This window comes from Typopeltis vanoorti, chromosome 16, assembly GCF_054136105.1.
Source record: "Typopeltis vanoorti isolate ZY-2024b chromosome 16, IOZ_Tvanoo_1.0, whole genome shotgun sequence".
NCBI classification, from domain to species: Eukaryota; Metazoa; Arthropoda; class Arachnida; order Uropygi; family Thelyphonidae; genus Typopeltis; species Typopeltis vanoorti.
In genome coordinates this window covers 100500278-100521214 of record NC_143564.1, presented here as the reverse complement: position 1 = coordinate 100521214, position 20937 = coordinate 100500278, and the positions used below count along the sequence as shown (strand labels likewise).

At 36.1% G+C, this 20937-nt stretch overlaps 1 protein-coding gene across 4 annotated transcripts in view; it reads right to left on the bottom strand.

The window, feature by feature from the left end:
* Window positions 1-20937, bottom strand: part of Rbcn-3A (rabconnectin-3 alpha) — a 984230-nt gene that overhangs the window by 520717 nt on the left and 442576 nt on the right. For all 4 annotated transcript variants that reach the window (XR_016549602.1, XM_090406519.1, XM_090406521.1 and 1 more), the window contains exons 29-30: window positions 16667-16723; window positions 6678-6952 (exon numbers count right to left, since the gene is read on the bottom strand). Coding sequence is in view for 3 of the 4 variants with exons in the window: in XM_090406519.1 (XP_090262645.1) it covers window positions 6678-6952; window positions 16667-16723 (332 nt within the window). In the remaining variant the exon portion in view is untranslated. The remainder of the gene's footprint in view (window positions 1-6677; window positions 6953-16666; window positions 16724-20937) is intronic.

Here is a 20937-nt window from a genome sequence, read left to right as displayed (position 1 = left end):
CACTTTAATAATCAATTCTCTCACTATAACAAACTGATGAAAAAGTATGACCCCAAGTCCGTGTGTTAAGACTTAAATGCTGGAAGAAACTCGTGTAAGAGGCTTAATGGAGTGAAACACTAAAAAAGGTTTAAAAATGTTACATAATATTTCATCTCAGTCACTGAGACATCATCAGGGATTACAATATGAGACTTGTAACACACACACAAAAAAAAAGCAACACAAAATTAAGTAAAACACATGGATGAAAGAGTAGAGTCCTAACTAGGTGGGGCACCCTCTGTGGGCACCTGTTGATGGCCTAGGATGTAAACAGAGATCTTCAAGTATTAGTGTTTCCCACATTTTGGGAAGTTTAATGCAACTATATTTATTTAGATTAGGTTGATTTTTGAGAGCAGCTGCAGATCCCAAAAATAGTATTTTCTTCTAAATTTACTGTGGAGCATGGTGATCTTTTTTTCGAATGATTCTATGAACTGTATCTAAAGAATTGTCTGCAAGCCCCGATTTATCACGACTGCAGATGTATTTTTTGTGTTCTTCAAGGCAAATGTTGGCTGATCTTCCTGTTCACAGCAGGCCAGCTTGCAGTAACAGGATACATATATTCCAGGTACAGAGAGAGGAGAGATGATGATAAAGACAATTCAATATAATAAAATATTAATCTGGTACAAGTTCTCTAAAGTGAGAGTCAACTATGGTAAGGTTAAAAGAAGATGATTCTATTCTTTACATAAACAGAATGTGATGGGTATAATATATTCAGGGAGGATAGACTGCAGAGAAATTAAATCCAACCAGAATAGAAAGTTTGAATAATGATAGTAGCAGTATGAGTGATAAAAACAATAAGTATGTGGCCATGTGATGTGGGGGATGGGAACAGGTTAACATACATAACTGGGTGCTACTAAAATTCAGGGTCACCTGTTAAGGATTGTGAATTACATAAATAAATGAACTTTATTATTATTATTGATATGTGACACCTCCAAGGAGTCCAAAGACTCATCGAGGGAGAACACCTACTCTACACTTCTCCATTTCCACCACTCAATTCCGCCAACTACAGCTACTACTTGCTTATGGATACAAGTAGGTCTAAAATTGTGGGGATATGGACTGGAGGAAAGGAGAGGAAAGCCAAGATGAGAGAAATAAATTATAAAGTTACTGGGGATAACTACCTTTAAGCAGCATGTGATGGGACTCATGGTGAAAGAATATGGCATCTAGTAATAACATCTGACTATATAAATGAGGTGACTGTTTTGCTCCAGTTGACAAGAGTAATTATGTAGTTTTAAGCTGGTAGTAGCAAGCCATGAGAGCTTTGAAAAAATAACAAGGTATACATATCAACTTGATAAACCAGGTATTGTGAAAGAGTGAGAAGGCAATGTGAAGCAGTGCTCTGGCATGACAAATTGCATTATAGAGTAATCACAAGTATTGGAAGCAGTAAAAGGGAAGCAATTCCTAATTGTATATTCTAATAATCACAGAATGAACGACCAGATCCATAATGATATAAAATACAAGCCAGAAGAATGATAGTTATAGTGAGGAAGGAAAAATAATATTGTGAAAAGAAGTTTGCCAAACAGGCCAAAAAAAAAAAATCTTTTTTTTTTTTTTTTCTATGTACAATGTACAACAGAGACCACAGAAAAATAACAATAGTAGTGCAAATGGCAAGAAAGTGTCAGTAGCTGAGTTGTTCAATGATTACTTTATTAAGATATATACATTCCAGGCACTTATTACCTCTCTGAATTCTGAATGCTGGGGGGGGGGGATAAAAGGACAAAAGTATGAGCTAATACAAGAGTTTAATTTAAGTACAGCAGTGAGAATGGATTAGAGGGATATTAGCATGTGCAAGAGAATTAGTATTATCCTTGACGTGGTTGTCCAGTTGTGTCTTGGTGCAAAGATGATGTCTAACAAGTGGCAGGAAGGCAAGATAATACAATTATAGAGACAAGGACAGATACAGCCCAATTTGTATCCATGAGGGATCATTAAGTTACTGAAGATACTGGTTGCAATTTGAATCTAGTAATATAGAGGATGCTGTGGCTTTATGAAAGGAAGGTCTTTAGCATATTCATGTTTTATAGTGATTGGATAGTTAGAAAAGGGCAAATTAATCCATATACTTCTGGAATTTGTCAAGGCACATGGCAGGATGATACTAATTGGAAGATTTATGCAAACTCAAAGAAACTATGTGTGGAATCATTTTGTGAATTGATGATCTAATTCTGACAATAGTGCAAGGAACCATTTGAGTGAAACCAAACAATAAGGTAAACTGAATTATAGAGCATTGATATATTATACTAGAGCTATATTAGCATTTTCACTTAAAAGTAGTCTTTTCAGTAACTAGAAGACACCATTCTTACTTTAACAGCTTTGATGCTTTTAACAAGATATTTCATTAAACCAAGTTTACTGTAGAGTGGCAAGAGAACTACTACAGGCTTTACAGGGGAAGAATGTGAAACTCGTTTCATTGATGCCTATAAACTTTGTCAAACTGAATTTTTTAAATACAGTTATCCCACTTGCATAAAAAACAATATTTTGTGAAAACCAGCTAGTATGCTCATTAACATGTTGTCACTATGAGATCACCACCAATTTTCCACCCATATACTTCTTAGTTAATGATTTTAGGATAACAAAGTCTTATTTTCATTAACTATCCTTCATATAGATAGCATACTGCATTAAAAGATCCTGTAAACACAAAGACCTTACTTACTGTCCCTTCATGGAAATTAAACGAAATAAATTACTCCCCTCTACTCTCTCTCAAACCATCCCAATTCCTGGATATTCTCAAACCAATGAAACGCTTAACATGTTGTACAAAACAACATGCAGCTAGCTCACAGTTCATTTTTAGATTTTCTTATCTGATGACAGTTTAACGAAATGGCCACCACTCATCATGTTTGTTGCTGTCTTACTATGTATATAAGTGTTTCCCCCACCCACCCTGCTCTCTTTTTTCAAATCAAAAATTGATTAAATTCATTTTTTTAGTATTAATTTTCTCATTATTGATTTTTACGTCTTGTTTATCTGAATACATTTCCTGCACGTAGTTGTCGCTATCTTGTGCTCACCACTTTTAATTGCATACCATCTTGGCTCTAATGAAGCCTTTTCTCATGTTTTTATCATCTTTACCATGAAGACTTTTACACAGGTATGTAAATTAATATCCTATTACATTTATCTTGCAAGCCTAGTCATTACAAAAGGTTTGATCCATCATCATAAAAAAAGGTTAGCTTTTTCTTCTCTACTTGGAACATTTTAGGAGCATCATGATTTTTTCCAGAAAATTTTCAGTATAATAATTAAAGTTTTTATGGTAGTTTCAAAATGATGTGATCTGCATGCCCTTGCTGAGGTTGTTTGATTGATGAAATAATAGATCTTAAGTTTTCAGCTTGTTCTAGTATGAATCGGTTCTCTTCAAAACTCATTCAACTCAGTTGGTGTTGTTAAATGAGGTGCTCCTATAAAATGGTGGTTAATCAGGATATGGCTCACACAAATGTGATGTACACAGGCTGAGGGTTTGAATCCCTTGAAACGTCCATAATTATGGATGTTTGTGACTTATCTAATCTATACATTACAGTTTAATTTCATCACCATGGACATAGCTAATTTTGATTGACTTTTTGGATGGCAAATGAATCACTTGGTGTGAAAATATCACCCTGCTTGCTGGAGGTCGAAGTGGCCTTGATAAAGTTCCTTGCTTGGAATCTGGGGGGGGGGGGGGATTCTGGATTATGCAAGATTACATAAGAAATGCTAAAAATAAGTCTATAAAATTTAAAAAAAAAATCTTTCATCCATCTATAGGTTTACAACCCTCTGTGAGTGAGAATCACAAAAATGAAAATTATAAACAATCATTCCAATCATTTCTTTTTCAAGTGAATCACACGTATAATTTAAGGAATATGTTACTAATTATATAACGTCCTAAAAATGTAGTTTTCTTCTTGCCTCTGCAAGCATTGACAAGAAATTTAAAAAAAATAAAAAAAATCAGCGTTTAAAATGAATATACAGGTAGTCCTCGACTTATGGTGGGGTTCCGTTCCAATGTCTCCATTGTAAGTCAATTCTGATGTAAGTCGAGGACTTTTTTAATTCTTGATTAGTTTGATTTCTGTCATAATATTTTCATAAATTAGGTTTATATACTTAAAATGGTTAAAAATGTATAAACTTACATAAACATTTATAAATTATTTATTAGCACACATACATATAAATACATAAATAAGAAAGAAAAATTTAAGAAAAAAATACATAAACACATATGAAAATTGCTGCACTTACTTTAATTTGAAATTCCTTTAAATATTAGTGAACATAAAATAAACAAAAAACTTATTAACGGTGTCTTTAATTAAACAGGTGAGTAACTGTCACTCATTTGGACAATATGGCTATTTCTCATGATCGGGAGAAGCTTTTTTAATCAGAAAATTGATTAATGTTGTCTGTTTTTCTTTTTTTTCTTTCTTTCTTCATATATTTCATGATAACATCTGACTGCTTCTCGAATTTGCTTTTCGACTTTGCCGAAGCAATCGGTGTCTTGATCCATATTTTTGAATAGCTGAAGTCCTTGTTTTAGTTTAGAAAATACTTCAGCTAATCCTTTTACAGTAAATTTTTTTAATGATTTCTCTTCTTCATCTTCCTCATTATTCATTTCTTCTACAACTCTTTCATTTTGGAAAATCAAGTCTTGATCAGTCAGTTCACCTTCTTCATGATCTGCTAATTCTTCTATATCAGTAATATTGATTTCTAGATCCAGTTTTCTTGCAATTTCAACAATTTCTTCACCAATTTGTTCTAACATACTATGCTCATTGTACTCTTCAAGTGTCTCCTAGGTAGTAACTTCTTCCAAACTACTCGCATACATTGTTCTGATACTTCCTTTCATGAAGTTCCAATAATCTGGATACATTGGTTAATTTGTAATTTTTCCAAAAACCACAAAATGTTATAGCATCATTGTCAATTGCTGTTATTGCTTGAGAAAATGTAGTTTCCAGATAACATGTCTTGAATGTATCAATCGAACCTTGATCCATAGGTTGAATCACAGCTGTTGTATTGGGCAGTAGATACATCACATTTATATTTTCATTCAAATCGGCAATGTAAAGTGGATGTCCTGGAGCACTGTCAAGCAGCAATAGAATTTTAAAAAGAATGTTTTTTTCCAAGACAGTAGGCACATACTTCTGTAATAAAATAATTTAAGAACCAGTCTTCGAATGAAATAATTGTCATCCAAGCCGTAGGATTACTCCTGTAGTAAACCAGCAACTCATTCTTGTCAATGTTTTTCAAAGCTCTGAGTTTTTGTGAACGGTAAACAAGAAATGATTTCCATTTAAAACCATCAGCATTTCCTCCAAGAAGAAGAATAATCCTATCTTTAAATGTCTTAAAACCAGGCACCAATGTAGCTTCTCTGTGAATGTAAGTTCATTCTGGCATTCTTTACCAAAACATTTCGGTTTCATCTACGTAAAAAATCTGCTCTAGCAAATAGCATTCACCTTTAATCATCTCTTTCAGATTTTTCTTGAAAATTTCAGCAGTTTCAAAATCGGAACTAGCAGCTTCTCCCGTTATTCGTATGTTATGCAAGTTAAATCGGCTTTTGAATTGATAAAACCAACCTTTACTAGTGCTAAATGTATGCTCGCTGTATTTATCTTCTTGTTATTTCCTTAAACTGTTCAATAGGCTGCATGCTTTTGTTTGAATCGTAAACAAACAGAGGAATATTCTTGTTGATTTGATCATCTATCAATATCATTAAAAGTTTCTCCATTTCATGAAACATTTCATATCAACTGCCCCTTTAGCTGCCTCGATTATTCTTGATTTATCTTTTATAATTGTTGAAACAGTTGAATGCTTCTTCTCGTACTATTTCACTGACTTTCTTTCCTTAAGCATATGACAAAGCATGACCTTCATTTTAACATCTAATCTTAAAGCTTTCCTCGACTTCTTTTTTATGTTGGAATTTTCATCAGTAGTATTGCTTCTCTTACTGGACATGACAGGGTTATGATGAGATACAAAAATTGCAACGAGAGAAACGAACACTTTGACTGCTGATTAGCAACTAACGTGCCAAAGGCTGTGATAAGTTAGAAGTGGGTGAATCATAGCATCAGCTATTGCGTATTGTATTGGTGATAGGCTTTGCTTGTCAACCAATGCCGATGCTGGGATGTGTATACAGAAGCAATGTGATATATGTATGTATATTCTGTCGGCAAAGTTAATTTAGAGAATTTTTAATAATGATTTTTGGCCATCCTAAGTGCAAATCATCCTAAGTCGAGGACTACCTGTATAATAATAATAATAAATGAGTAGCTTCTGAATAGAAGCTGCTCAGCAATTGTTACTACTGTAATTATGTTCATTTCCTTTATATTTGAATAAACAGGAAATGAATATTTTGCACAGTATTGCAAAATAAGTTATGAAAATATACATCACGTTATGTATCAGTTTTTTAAGAAGAAAAAGGAAACAATTATTTTTACTTCACAATGCCTATATTAATTTATGGACAAACTTACTTTTTCAATTAAACGACGTAAAACATTATTGTTACGAATCCACCATCCGACACCCAGTTCCCGCAGTTCACTCCAGCGAGGATTACCTCTTTGGATGCAAGGAACAATTTGCAAAAGTTCTTCCTGAGTTTCTGAATGAAAAGCCCAAACCAAACAATGGGAGCCTAATCCTTGATTTTGAAGTTGAGCTCGTTGAACAATTGGTAGGCAACGTAGCAGATACGTAAAATGACGAATAGCCAAGAGATATCTTAATCCACAATCATCTAGAGAATCTAAAATATTAAAAAAGAAAAAAAATCACATTTCATACAGGACAAACATAACATACTTAATGAATTAAATTATTATGTTCATTATTAGTATATGGCATCTGAATGCAGTCTTTGGGGTCATAGCAGGAGACCAATCTATACTAAACAATACTACATGATCTACCGTCTAAACTACACAAACTACTTTTGTCTGTTAATTTTACATATTATCTAGTAAGTTTGTTTTTGTGGGAGAAAGTCTTGAGTTTTGGGGAGGAATAAACCCTGCTATCTGCATATGAGATTGGCTAACTCACTTTGAAATGAAAAAGTCCATATAATGATTCTCCTATCATGACATCAAATCTATGTATTTTCCAAATGAAAGAGCACTTCCTGTCATTCTATCAAAAGACCTATGGAGGTACTACTTTTATGCAAATTTAAGACCTAAATTGCCATTATCAAAAATATTTTATAAATGTTATCTGTTCACAGCTTGTAAGCTTGTGTATTAAATAGCATTGCTATTTTTAATTTTATTCTGGGTTATTCTGGCTATTTTTTATTTTTGTTTAGATTTTTAAGTGACTCACATCCATGAAAGGCTGAAATTCTATAATACATTAATAATATGGGTGGGATTCTCCCCCCCCCCATATATATATAGATATTAAAGAGAGTGACTGTAAAGAAGAAATTATATCCAGAATTCAACTTAGTTAAATAGCCTACTTTAGAAAACATGATGAAGCACTCAAAGGAAATATCCCAATCTGCCTTCAAAGAAAATTCAACAGTTGTATACTTCTGGTCATGACATATGGAAGTGAAACATAGACTTTGATTAACAAACTGACCAACAAGTTCAGCATTACCCAGAGGAAAATGGAAATTTATTACTTAGTATTACCATTCTAGATAGAAAGCACAATATTTGGATCAGAGCTCAGACATTGTAACAGCCATTAGAAGATCCAAATGGTAATGGCAGGTCATACTGCAAGAAGTAACACTCAAAAAATGGACAAAGATGATATCAGAGTGGTATCCTAAAAATGGAAAGAGAGCTACAGGAAGATCAAGGAGATGGTGGTAAGATGAGATTAGAGAGATGGCTGGAACTCAGTGGCAGAGAAAGGCTCAAGACAGGAATGAAAGGAGGACTTTAGGGGAGGCTTGTGTCTAGCAGTGAACAGAAAATGGATGATGATATATTAAAAACAGTATTTCACATAATCCAGAAACCCTTCTCGAGCAACCAAGCAGGGAACTTTTATGATGCCAATTTGAGCTTTCAATAAGCATCAGGCAGTACTCACAGCAGGAGATAGGATTAATATCCCACCTAAAGACATTCACAAACATCCAGACCCATAGTGGCATTAAACCCATGATGGAGAGTAGAGATGCTATTCTCTTGACCAACAGGGCCAGTTAATATATGTTTCACTGCTGTTTGAAATTCACTTGTCCAGCAAAAGTTATTTTGAGGTTCTAGAAATAACCTAATAACTTTTACAGGAGCCTGGGGAAACATTAACACATAAAAGAAAATATTTTCTTTTATAGGTGTGTAAATTATTATTATTATGAAAACATCCATGGAAGGTATGAAAACATACCTTCTTTCAGCACCGAGAAGTCCATAAGTATACCTGGTACAGGGATACACTTGGACAAAGGTCTCTGATTGACTTCTTTATAGTCTCAGCAAACCTATTTTCCTCAGTGTTGGACATTCGTGTGAGGAGAGGGACAGAACTGTCAACTGACCACCACCTTGTTGTCTGCACTCTACAGCTTCAGAAACCAGATGCTACCATCAACGCTGGTAGGCCTAAGCAGCTATACCACGTGAAATGAGAGGCACGGGAAAATGAGGCTGTGAGGAAGAATTTTGCAGATGACATTTCCTCCAGGTTCAAAGAGATTCCCAAGCATACTGCATATGTTGAGGAGGAGCGGGAGCTGTTCAGAACAGCTGTCACTGCCTCTGCACTCTCATGCTGTGGCAGAAAGTGGCTCGGAGTGGCAACGGGCAGTGAGAAAAGGACACCTGTGGAACCAAGAAGTCCAACAAGCTGTCTGGGTAAAAAAGGAGGCCTACCTTACATAGCTTAGGGTCAGGTCAACTGACATGTGTTTCCGGTATGCTGAGGCACGAAAAGCTGCTGCTGTGGCAGTAAAAACAGCAAAGCAGAAGGCTTGGGAATCCTTTGGAGAAAGATTAGACCCATCCTATGCAAATGCAAACAAAGTATTCTGGCAGACCATCTGCCACCGTCAAGGGAGGAAATCATACAGAAAGGGCAATTAAGGCCTCTGATGGTGCACTTTTAACAACCGAGAAGAATATCCTCCACAGACGGAGGGAATACGTTGAGAGCTTTCTTAACCCGGATGGACCAGCAGTTGTGAACATCCAAGAGGTGCAGATCAGGGCGATGATTGGTCTCACAGCAGAAGAGGTCCATTTAGCAATAAAATCGAGCAAGGCTGCTGGTGATGAAATTCGGCCCGAAATGCTAAAAGCCTTAAATCAAGACGGTGTTCTCTGGCTGACTCGAGTGTGTCAGGCTGCTTGGATATCTGGGCGAGCACCAAAGCAATGGCAGACAGGCATAATAATACCAGTCTTCAAGAAGGGAGACCAGAGGGATTGCAGCAACTATCATGGCATCTCTCTGCTCAGCCTGCCTGGAAAAGTGTATGCTGGGTGCTTTGAAAGAAGGTGCATTTCCTTCTTTCGAAGATTGGATTGAGTCAAAGTTCCAGGAAGAACAATGTGGCTTTCATCCTGGTAGAAGCACAACTAACCAAATCTTCACTTTAAGTCAAGTCTTTAAGAAATCTTGGGAATATGCCAAGAATGTCTACACATGTTTTGTAGACTTGGAGAAGGCATATGACCGGGTTCCTTGGGATAAGCTTTGGCAAGTAGTACAGGAGTATGGAGTGGATAGCCAACTATTAGCTGCCATCAAGTCCCTGTATGAATGCCCAGAGTTTTGTGTCAGGGTACACAGCATAAAGTCTGAACCTTTCACAGTCTCTGTTGGCCCCCGCCAAGGGTGTGTTCTGTCACCCCTTCTTTTCATAATATTTATGGACTGGATTGATAGGTGCAGCCAAGGCAGGGAGTGTGTCAGAATTGGAAGATGTAGCATTGGACGTCTGCTTTTTGCAGATGATCTAGTTCTGCTTAGCTCTTCCACAGATGTCCTCCAGCAGACCCTGGATAGGTTTGTAGCTGTTTGTGCAGAAGCTGGAATGAAGATCAGTGTGGCCAAAACTGAAACATTTGTAGTCTCAAGGCAACCATCTCAGTGCACTCTACATGTGAGTGGAGTCCCACTGAGGCAGGTGGAGAAGTTTAAATACCTTTGGTCCATATTCACGAGTGATGGAAAGTGGGACGTAGAGCTAGATATTCGAATTGGCTTAGCAAGCGCAATATTGTGGGAGCTTGGCCATTCAGTGGTATTGAAGCAGGAATTAAGCCAGAAGGCAAAGCTGGCTATCTTCAATACAGTCTATGTCCCCATCCTCACTTATGTTCATGAGAGTTGGGTAATGACTGAAAGAATGCAGACATGAATCCAAGCAGCTGAAATGAGGTTCCTTCGAGGGGGTTGCGGGGCTGACAAGACTTGACAGTCAGAAGCTCTGCAATTCGGGAAACCCTCAATACTCAACCGCTGCTTCTCCCTGTTGAGAGATCACAGTTACATTGGTACGGGCACCTGGTCAGAATGCCACAAGAGAGGCTCCCTCAGCATGCCCTCTTTTCCAAGCCAGAGGCCACGTGGAAGGCCAAGTACTCACTGGATAGATTATATCCAAAGCCTTGGGTGGACATGTTTGGGAATCCCACCAGAACACCTGAGCTTGGTGGCGGAGGATCGTGACCACTGGAAGTTCCTCTTGCAGCTGCTGCCTCCACAACCCAATTAGGAAAGGTGAGCCATGGAGTTTGTGGACTCATTGCAGGAGATCCACTAACATTCTGTAAACCAGATACAAACTATAATTTGCACAATACTGTAATACTTTGATATGACCTCATTCACAAATGACTGTGGTGACCCATTCCACTCATTCACAATTCTCCAAGCAAAAAATCTAGTCCTCACACCCTTGCTAACTAATCTCTTTCTTCATTTCCAGGGATGACCCCCCCCTACTTTTAGACCCACTAGTAATGAAATAAATTTCCCCTATATCAATCCTACAACAACATTTAAGTAACTTTTATTTCTCTACCCTATCCCTCCCTTTTCCTCCTACTATCCAATTTCCGTGACCCACAAATTGTCAATCTATCCTTATAAGGGGCATCCCACAAAGTACTATCTTGGTTACTTGTTTCTAGATTCTTTCTACTTCTTTAATATCTTCAAAGAACCCAAGGTGACCAGATCTGTGCCTAATACTCTAGACTGGTACATATCAAGGCCACATAAAGAGGTGCAATGATTTCCTTTCTGTGGCTGTTAGCAACTAACCAGGTAATCCTATGAGATATTTTATTGACTTTTGCAATATTGCCTCTGATCTTTAACTGTGAGTCCTAGTAATCCCAAATCCCAGCTATCTTTTCATCTCAAAATGCATAACCATACACTTTGCCACATTAAATTCACTGCCATTCTTCTTTGGCCATATTGTTAGTCTATATAAATCATCCTGTAAGATCTCCACATCATCCATATTAACTATTGCTTTATCCAGTTCAACATCAGTAGCAAATAATTGAATACTTCCCCTCAGATCATTTCCTATATCATCAATGTACAAGTTAAACAGTAGTGGCCTAAGTATACAGCCTCATGACACACTGCTAGTCACATTCCTTCTCCTGAACTCAACCCATTCATAAACTGCTCTTTAATGGATATTCATTAGCTACCCTTTTATCCACATCACTAGCTTCATATCTAAACCCACCTGCTCCAATTTATATTAGCATTCCATGTGGTAACCCTTAAGAATGATATTAGTCTGAAATGATATACAACAAAATTTTAATGGATTGTGGAATGTTTAATAAAAATGTATTGAGATATGCCTGAAATATTTACTTATGTAATTTCCCCCCCCCCTCTAAAAAACTTATGAAACACTTCATAGTGTATGAGTAAAGCCACCATATATGCATCAAAAAATACAAGCATGAAAGCTTAGCAGACATTATATCACATGACTCCAGTGTGGAGTATAAACAAAACTTATTCATAACCAAGTGAAGAAATATTCTATGCAATGCACATATGGGTTTGATATATTAGATAGATTCTTGTTCTGAGACTCTGTCATTAGTAACATGTGAGGAATGGTAATAATGATGGTGTATGGTTAGCAAGGGTGTTAGAGACTTTTTTTTTTTTTTGCATGGAGGGTGGATGGATTGGTTGCTAGAGGTAGCTGTGAGTGCTTTGTCAGTAAGTCCAAGAAGAGGTATGATGATGAGTACTTTGTGAATAACAGTTAGTGCAGGCATCCTGTGATGAGGATTTGAGTCCATGGAGATGCCCAAGGAAATAATATCACCTGCATAGAGATATCAGACCTAATGCTACTTTTTGTTAATGATCCATATAAGACGGATTTGTATAGGGATAGATTTATATAAGATTTACTTATATAAATGACCTTCTCTCACTGAAGGGCATTTATATAAGTCTAATGACCATACAACTCCTTAACTCTTCTTCTTCATCTGACAAACCATACAGAGTCCAAAGATTCCAAACTTTTAATTCTTATAAAACCCAGTGCCTTAACTCTGATCTCCATGGCATTCTTAAGTGAAAATAACCTGGCAAACATGAATTTTATAAAGAACATGAATTTTGTCTACTCCCTCTTGCAAAAATAAAATCAAGTTCCTTTTGTTATATCTGATAACACCCAGCTTTCCTGGGTGATATTTGTGTTAGGAAATTTGGTGCCCTCTTGAACACCCTGTAGTGTATAAAGTCCCTTGTGCTTGCAGTTTGGCCTACTTTGGACAGAGTGGGAGATCAGTTAACATTTGCTTTGAAGAACACAAAAATTACATCTGCGATCCATCTGTATGGTATGGTGGAGATTGGCAGACCATGCTCTGGATAATTCTTCACATGGGATCAGATAGAGGAACACATCTTTATTACATAGAAGTCATTACAGGTCTGAGAGACTATTTTTAGAATCAGTATCAGATACAAAGCACTCTCTTAACCTCAACAAGCATGGTTGCATTAATTTACCAAAGATCTGGGAGACTATCATTTTAAGATCTGCTAGCCTGACTTCTCTAAATTAATCTTGTGGTTATCTTACTGATAGAGAGCACCAGCAAGGATGTTAGTTCTGTGGTCAGTCAATTTAATTAAATTAAATTAATTAAACATTCACATGCATGCAACGGTAAAAAATAATATTTATTTTAGAAATATTTCATCTTATGTATCATAAGACATTATCAGTGATAGTAAAGAACAATGGTAAGAAATTTAAACAATACAGCACATGCACTAAATCTGAATCCTTGTATACAAGCAGTTGCACATTTGTTAAGTTAAAACTATTGGACTAAAATGATAAATTAATTATTATGATATAAAATATTTAACACAATTGAGTATAACAATTTCCTAAACTTTTGGGATAGTAAGGCAATCATTACGATTAAGGTTTGATTAATGAACTAGAGTTTCAATACTTTCTTTGAATAGCTTTTCATATCTGTACTACATGGATCTATGTAAATGCTTTGTGATTTGCCATTGGATCCTATCGTTAGTATTTTCAATTCCACGCTGTGCCATAGTTGATTAGCACAGTTTGTAAGCAAGATGGGGTCTTCATGTTCGAACATACATTTGTAGACTGATCTTTGTGTTTAACTCATATGACCGATTGCATGAACACAGGGCTAGGTATACTCCAGGTAGCATCACTGTTGGCAGTCTGTCTTTTGGAGAGGGTAACAGATTATGAATTTGGTTAATGGGTTTGAAGGTAGCAATAATTTGCTATTTTTTTTTATAATCTCAGCTACTCATTCAGAGATATCTTTGACATTTGGTATGGGAGTCCTTTGTAGTTCTACTACTTCTCGTGGATGTTGTCTTGGAGTAGTGTTAACTATTTTTCGTGTTAATTTTGGGTTGAATCCATTTAATAGAAACTGAGCATACCTTCATAAAAACAAATCCTGTGTCCACCGGTCACTAAGGATTTTATGATGCATTATTTCTAAGATGGGTGGTGAATAATACACAATTGCTGAAGTATTATGAATATAGCGTTCTGTAAAGGATGGTTTTTGGTAGACGGAAGAAGAAAGCAATTCATCACAGTTACACTGGATATGAAAGTCCAGAGAGGATATTCCACTTGATGTTTCTTTTCAAATGTGAATTTAATATTCCATACTGCATATGTGTCATCCAAGTACCATAGCCAAATAGATGGTTTTGAGTTGAGAGCAAAGATTCTCACTTCCAGATGTTCCAAATAAAAATTTGCTAGGTTAGGTGATAGTGGTTAACCAATAGCAGTTCCCTCCACTTGCTAGTATAGCTGTTCTTTCTATATAAAGTATCCTGGTGTGATTGTGAATTTGAATAGGTTCAATATGTCTTTTGAAAATTCTTGAGCTAGAATGTCTATTGTTTTGGTATATGAGGTATTTATGAAGAGGTATGTGATGTCAAAACTCACCATCATATCTGGAGAAGTCAATTTAATGTATTGTATTCTTGTGCAAAATTCTGTGGAATTTTATATTGCAGAAGCTGGGTGACCAATGACAGGACAGAGAAGGTTTGACAGGGTGGTCTCATGATCCCTAACTAACACAATGTGCACTAACAGAGATATGTTATCCTTCCCTTTAGTGTTATATGGTGATCAGCATTCATTTCAGTAAAATTATGGAAACTACAACTGTGTTAGGAATAATTACTTTAATTTCCCGATGTTTCGACCTTCACATTAAGGTCATCATCTGGAGTATAGACATATACATATATACAAAGCCAAACTATATTACATTTCAAACAGTAAGCCGAAGTAACAATGATTTGATCAATCGATATTCTACTAGACTGATCTCTAGTGAAAAAACTACATCAAAGCTATATTCTGTTTATAACATCATCAGAGAACAAATTCCTGTAGACAGTTTTAATACAGCAAAGTGGTGGCCTAATCCATAATTTAACACGAGTGTTATACTACAGTTAGAATTCTGGATTGATTACAGTCCTAATTATAATCAACTTTTTCAAACCATTTAACTTTTTGGTGAAATGGTTAGAATATGTGCTAAAAATCCCAAAAGGTGGCATTAATGTTGTATTTCTGTAGTATTCTGTTTATTTTATCTGATATACCTTTAATGTATGGGAAGGCTACAATTTTATTGTAATCTAGTTTATTTTTGTTTTTAAGTGGAGTGTTGTGAAAAATTTTGTTGATTTTATTATACATCTCACATGTGTAACAATGAAAAAAAAAAAAAACTAAGGATAATGTCTACAAACAGAAGCAGATACTAAAATTTTGGCTGTAGCCATTTTTCAGGAATGTATTGCTGATAACTTTTAATTCATGTTTAAGTGCTTGTTCACTGGAGAAAATCTTCAAAGCCCTGTTTTTCAGTGTTCTAATGACACCTAGTTTTTGTGTTGGGTTGTGGTAAGAGTTTATGTGTATATATATATATATTGGTCACTGTGTGTGTAGGCTTATGGTAAACAGTGAAGAAAAGACTGTCAGAAGGAAGACATGTGACAAGTGTATCTAGAAAGGGAAGTGAGCTCTTGCTTTCAATTTCAATTGTGAATTGTATGCATTTATGTTGTTCATTTAGATGAATGAGGAAAGTGCCTAATGTCTGGCAGCCATGGGACCAGATAATGAAAATATCGTCTAGATCAGGCCAGTAGAATAATGGTTGATCTGTGTATTCCAGATGATGACCTTAATATGAAGTTTGAAATGTCAGCAAATTAAAGTAATTATTCCTAACACAGTTGTTGTCTCCATAATTTTACTGAAACAAATATGTTATACCTATGGCCTCTCCAGCTCCAAAAGACTGTTTCCTTTTTGAACTATGCCTTACTTTTCACCTGCTGCTTACTCTGTACAAATCAAAACTTTAGAATACTGTTCTTAGATTTGGGTGGTATACAAAAAACTTCTCTAAAAATTCTTGGTACTGTTCAGAAAGGGTAATACATTTAGGTAATGATCCTTCTTACAGGGGATTCATTCTGTCTTATGCCTGTTCTACAGGTACGGTTCCATGAAACTGGAAATCATAATTCCTTCACTTGTCTTCAAGCCAAAAACATGAGACAACAGCTGGTGAGTAATCTTTCCTAGTCCAATTACAAATCTACTCACCAGTTTTGTTAGATTCATATTTCCATTCTCTGAAACAACCATCTTCATTCCTCAAGGACTGTATTATCCAGCTGTATGAAATGAACAACATATCAACAGGTTCCTTTTTTCTCTTTTTTCTTAATTTCTATCCACACTGAACCAATGTGCTACATATATAAAACATCTCACATGTTTTCACATGTAGCAATGAAAAAAAAAAAAAAGCTAAGGATAATGCCTACAAACAGAAGCAGATACTAAAATTATGTAATTATATCATCATCAAAATATAAATATGCAAATCATGGCTTGATTTACTAAAAGTAAGAAATCGTACATAAATATTACCTGCAGATACTTGAATATTCACACCATCAACCTGTCCTTTTATTCCTTTCAGTGGAACTGCATAAATATTAAAAATAAAAATCTTTTTTTTTTTTTTACATTTTTGGAAATAAAACATAACTAATATTACTAACTGAGCATGCACTGTTTTTATGATCACATGAATGAGATGATATACACACAGCAAAGTAATATGAAAAGAGGAGGAAAAAAACTCACTGAGGGAGAAAGAGAGAGGTTTATACGATTAACAATTAATTAATGCTAATTAACATTAACAAACATTAAAATATATAAGAAATATATTTACTGAAATAAGAGCCAACAGGCTTCACTTCGACAAAGTAAAATTATTCAAAATCAAGTGGATATTGAATACCACATTATTTCTTAGTCGAATAAGAAACTCAAAGATAGGAAATCTAATCTAAGATTTTCGTGCCGAATATAGAAAACTACATAAAGTTCAGCATAAGCCAACACCTGGTAGTGCAATGCCAGGGCAACTCATAGCAAAGGTGGAGCAAGTTCCGATCACTGTCCTTAATATTTTCCCATAATGTAAAACACAGCTCCTAGGAGATGTATTACTGTTCTATATTATGAGAGAAGGTCACTACCCAGACCAGTTTTGACCTTTTTTGGAGGTCTCATCAGTGAGTAGGTAGACCTAGATGTAATATTAAGGTTTCACTAGGTAGAGCTTATTTCTTTACTGTACGAGTTGCCAAAAGGTGCACAAATACAATTACTGAAATAAGAGCCAACAGGCTTCACTTCGGCGAAGTAAAATTATTCAAAATTAAGTGGATATTGAATACCACATTATTTCTTAGCCGAATAAGAAACTCAAAGATAGAAAATCTAATCTAAGAGTTTCATGCTGCATATAGAAAACTATATAAAGTTAGGCGAGTCCAAGCGTAAGGCAACACCTGGTAGTGCAATGCCAGGGCAACTCGTAGTAAAGGTGGTGCAAGCTCCGATCACTGTCTCCTTAATATTTTCCCATAATGTAAAACACAGCGCCTAGGAGATGTATTACTGTTCTACATTATGAGCGAAGGTTTATAATTTAGGTTAAGCTCTGACTATTGAAACATTAGTATTACATCTAGGTCTACCTACTCACTGATGAGACCTCAAAAAAGTCCAAGCGTAAGCCAACACCTGGTAGTGCAATGCCAGGGCAACTCATAGTAAAGGTGGTGCAAGCTCTGATCACTGTCTCCTTAATATTTTCCCATAATGTAAAACACAGCACCTAGGAGATGTATTACTGTTCTACATTATGAGCGAAGGTTTATAATTCAGGTTAAGCTCTGACTATTGAAACATTAGTATTACATCCAGGTCTACCTACTCACTGTTGAGACCTCAAAAAAGGTCGAAACTGGTCTGGGTAGAGACCTTCTCTCATAATGTAGAAAAGTAATACATCTCCTAGGAGCTGTGTCTTACATTATGGGAAAATATTAAGGAGAGAGTGATCGGATCTTGCTCCACCTTTACTACGAGTTGCCCTGGCATTACACTACCAGGTGTTGGCTTATGCTTGGACTTGCCAAACTTTATAGTTTTCTATATTCGGCATGAAACTCTTAGATTAGATTTCCTATCTCTGAGTTTCTTATTCGGCTAAGAAATAATGTGGTATTCAATATCCACTTAACTTTTGAGTCGTCAAACATTTCATTTATAAATTCATCTGTGGGATTGCATCATCGGTGTAGCAGTTGTCATCATCGTCTTCATGTTCTCCAATTTGTTGTGCGTCATCCTCACTTTCGTATATGACGTGATCTTCGGATCCATCCATTGAATTACTTATTCCACATTTAAGAAATGAGCATTGAATCATTTCAGATGGTATCGAATTCCATGCTTCTTTATCCCAGCTGGTGACTAGGGTTGATCTCAGGCTTCTGAAAATTCCCCCCTTTGTCATCTTCACCAAACCAGATGACATCCATTCTCTCCATTTTTCATGTAAGTGATCTTTAAATGTCTTATTCAAGCTGACATCAAGCGGCTGCAAAACGGAAGTTAGACCACCCGGTATGACTGCTAGGTCTGAACGTAGCTCACGTGCTTTCTCTTTGCTTGCCTCTGTTAAATGCGCCTGGAACATATCACAGATTAACATGCTTTGTTGACATAACAAGCTACCTGGACGTATGTTCCATACTTGATCCAGCTACAATTGTACGCCTTCTTCATCAATCCAACCTTTCTGATTGGTGCGAACAATTACACCTGGTGGAAATTTCATATGCTTCAGAATTTTCTTCCTTTTAAATATCACTGTTGGCTTTAATTTGGTTCCATCTGCCATGCATGCTAGAACAATGGTAAAATGCGTTTTTTCATGTCCTTGTTTTTATGAAGACACCCTTTTCACTAACTGAGTTTACTGTTCGATTCCTAGGCATATCAAAGTACATGGGCATCTCATCCATATTGCCAATTTGGGAAAGTTCATATTCGTGACACTTCCGTAATTTTATGATAAATTTATGGAAGGACTGCACTTTTTCTTCAAGCTGCTTTGGTAACTTCTGCGCAATTTTTGTTCGGTGTCGTAATGTTAATACTTTGCATTCCATAAATCTGTTGCACCACCCAGGTGAAGCAAGAAAAGATGAAATACCTGGTGTGTCCTTGAATTTACCGTTCTTGAGTTGTAGAGCTCGAAAACGAATTGCATTTCTTGTTACTATAATGCCATCTTGTCGTTGCGTCAAAATCCATTCATTTAACTCTTCTTCGAGTTCTGGAAAGGATGTTACATCTCCACGATGGGCACGTTTCGTTTTGGGGATTTTTTCAAGACTGTCTTTTTGCTTATGCCAAAGTCTAATATTACTCTCTGCTACACCAAATTCTCTCATAGCAACACTGTAATTATGTTCTTCTGCAAACTGCACAACACACAATTTAAATCCTGCTTCAAAAGATGAACGTTTACGTTTCTGTTGGCTCATTTTCAGGTTAGGTTTGTTTAACGAATAAGATTTAAAATGAACTGTGGTTAAACCGATATACCTAACTGTGCTCTATCTATCTCACTGTGCTCTATCATTCGGTGATGGAGAGCACATGCGCAGATACGATGAGCGCTCGGTCGCCGAATATGAGTGGGTCAAGTAGATTTGGTTGCATAGGCATTAGGTAGTATATATTGTGTGTGCAAGTCTAATAAGATGTTATATTTTTTAGGATCCACATATAATGCAAACCCCTAACTTTAAGTAGTATTTTTTACCATAAATTTTTCGCATTATACGCGATAATATACGGTATATTTACATTACAATGTGAAATAAGTATACATATATTACAAAAATTCATAGACTTATGGAAAATCTCTCTCTCCTGCCTTAACATATCGATCATACTCAAGCTTAAATTCATTCACACAATGCTAATAAGCATTCACAACATACTCAGGCAATGCATTCCACTCATCTGCCACTCTCCACATAAAAAAAAAACACTTCCCATGCTGTTATTCACCACTTCCTTGCACAATTTTCAAGGATGTCTTCTCGTCCCTACCTTATTTTCTACAATCTGAAAAATCTCTCTTGTATCCATCTGGTAAATACCTCTCAAGAGCTTAAATGTCACAATCATATCACCCAAACTCTGCAGCTTAGCTAACATTCCACATTTCTGAAATCATTTTTGTTAACTGCATCTGCACCCACTCCAAAATATCTTCATCCTACTATTCAAATCCTAGTGATTTGAACACAATAGTCCAGATATGGCTTGATCAGGGCTTTATATGGTGGAATCACTACCATTTTATCTCTGCTGATTAATTTTCTCTTAATATGCAGCAAAACTGAGTTCTCTTAATCACCTTTACAACATGCCCCTTAAATTTTAAATTTTCATAACCTCAAGATCCTGTGCTCCATGATCTTCCTCCTGCATACTTCCACATATAGAGTATACAGTATACCATCTGCAGTTCCCAAAATCAATGTTACATTCAGCAACGCTAAACTGGCACCCTTCATTATCTACCCACATTTCCAGCTTATTCAGATACTCCTGAAGAACCACTACATCAACACTACTCTCAATTACATTCCTCAGCTTCATGTCATCTGCAAACAATTGAATCTTCTTCTTCTACAGCTTCTCCCACTTAAGTGGGGTCACTGTTTGTTATGAGTCTCCTCCACACCTTCCTGTCTTGGGCTGTCACCACATCCAAGTTCTTCATCTTCAAGTCCTCTTCTACCAGCTCCCTCCATCTC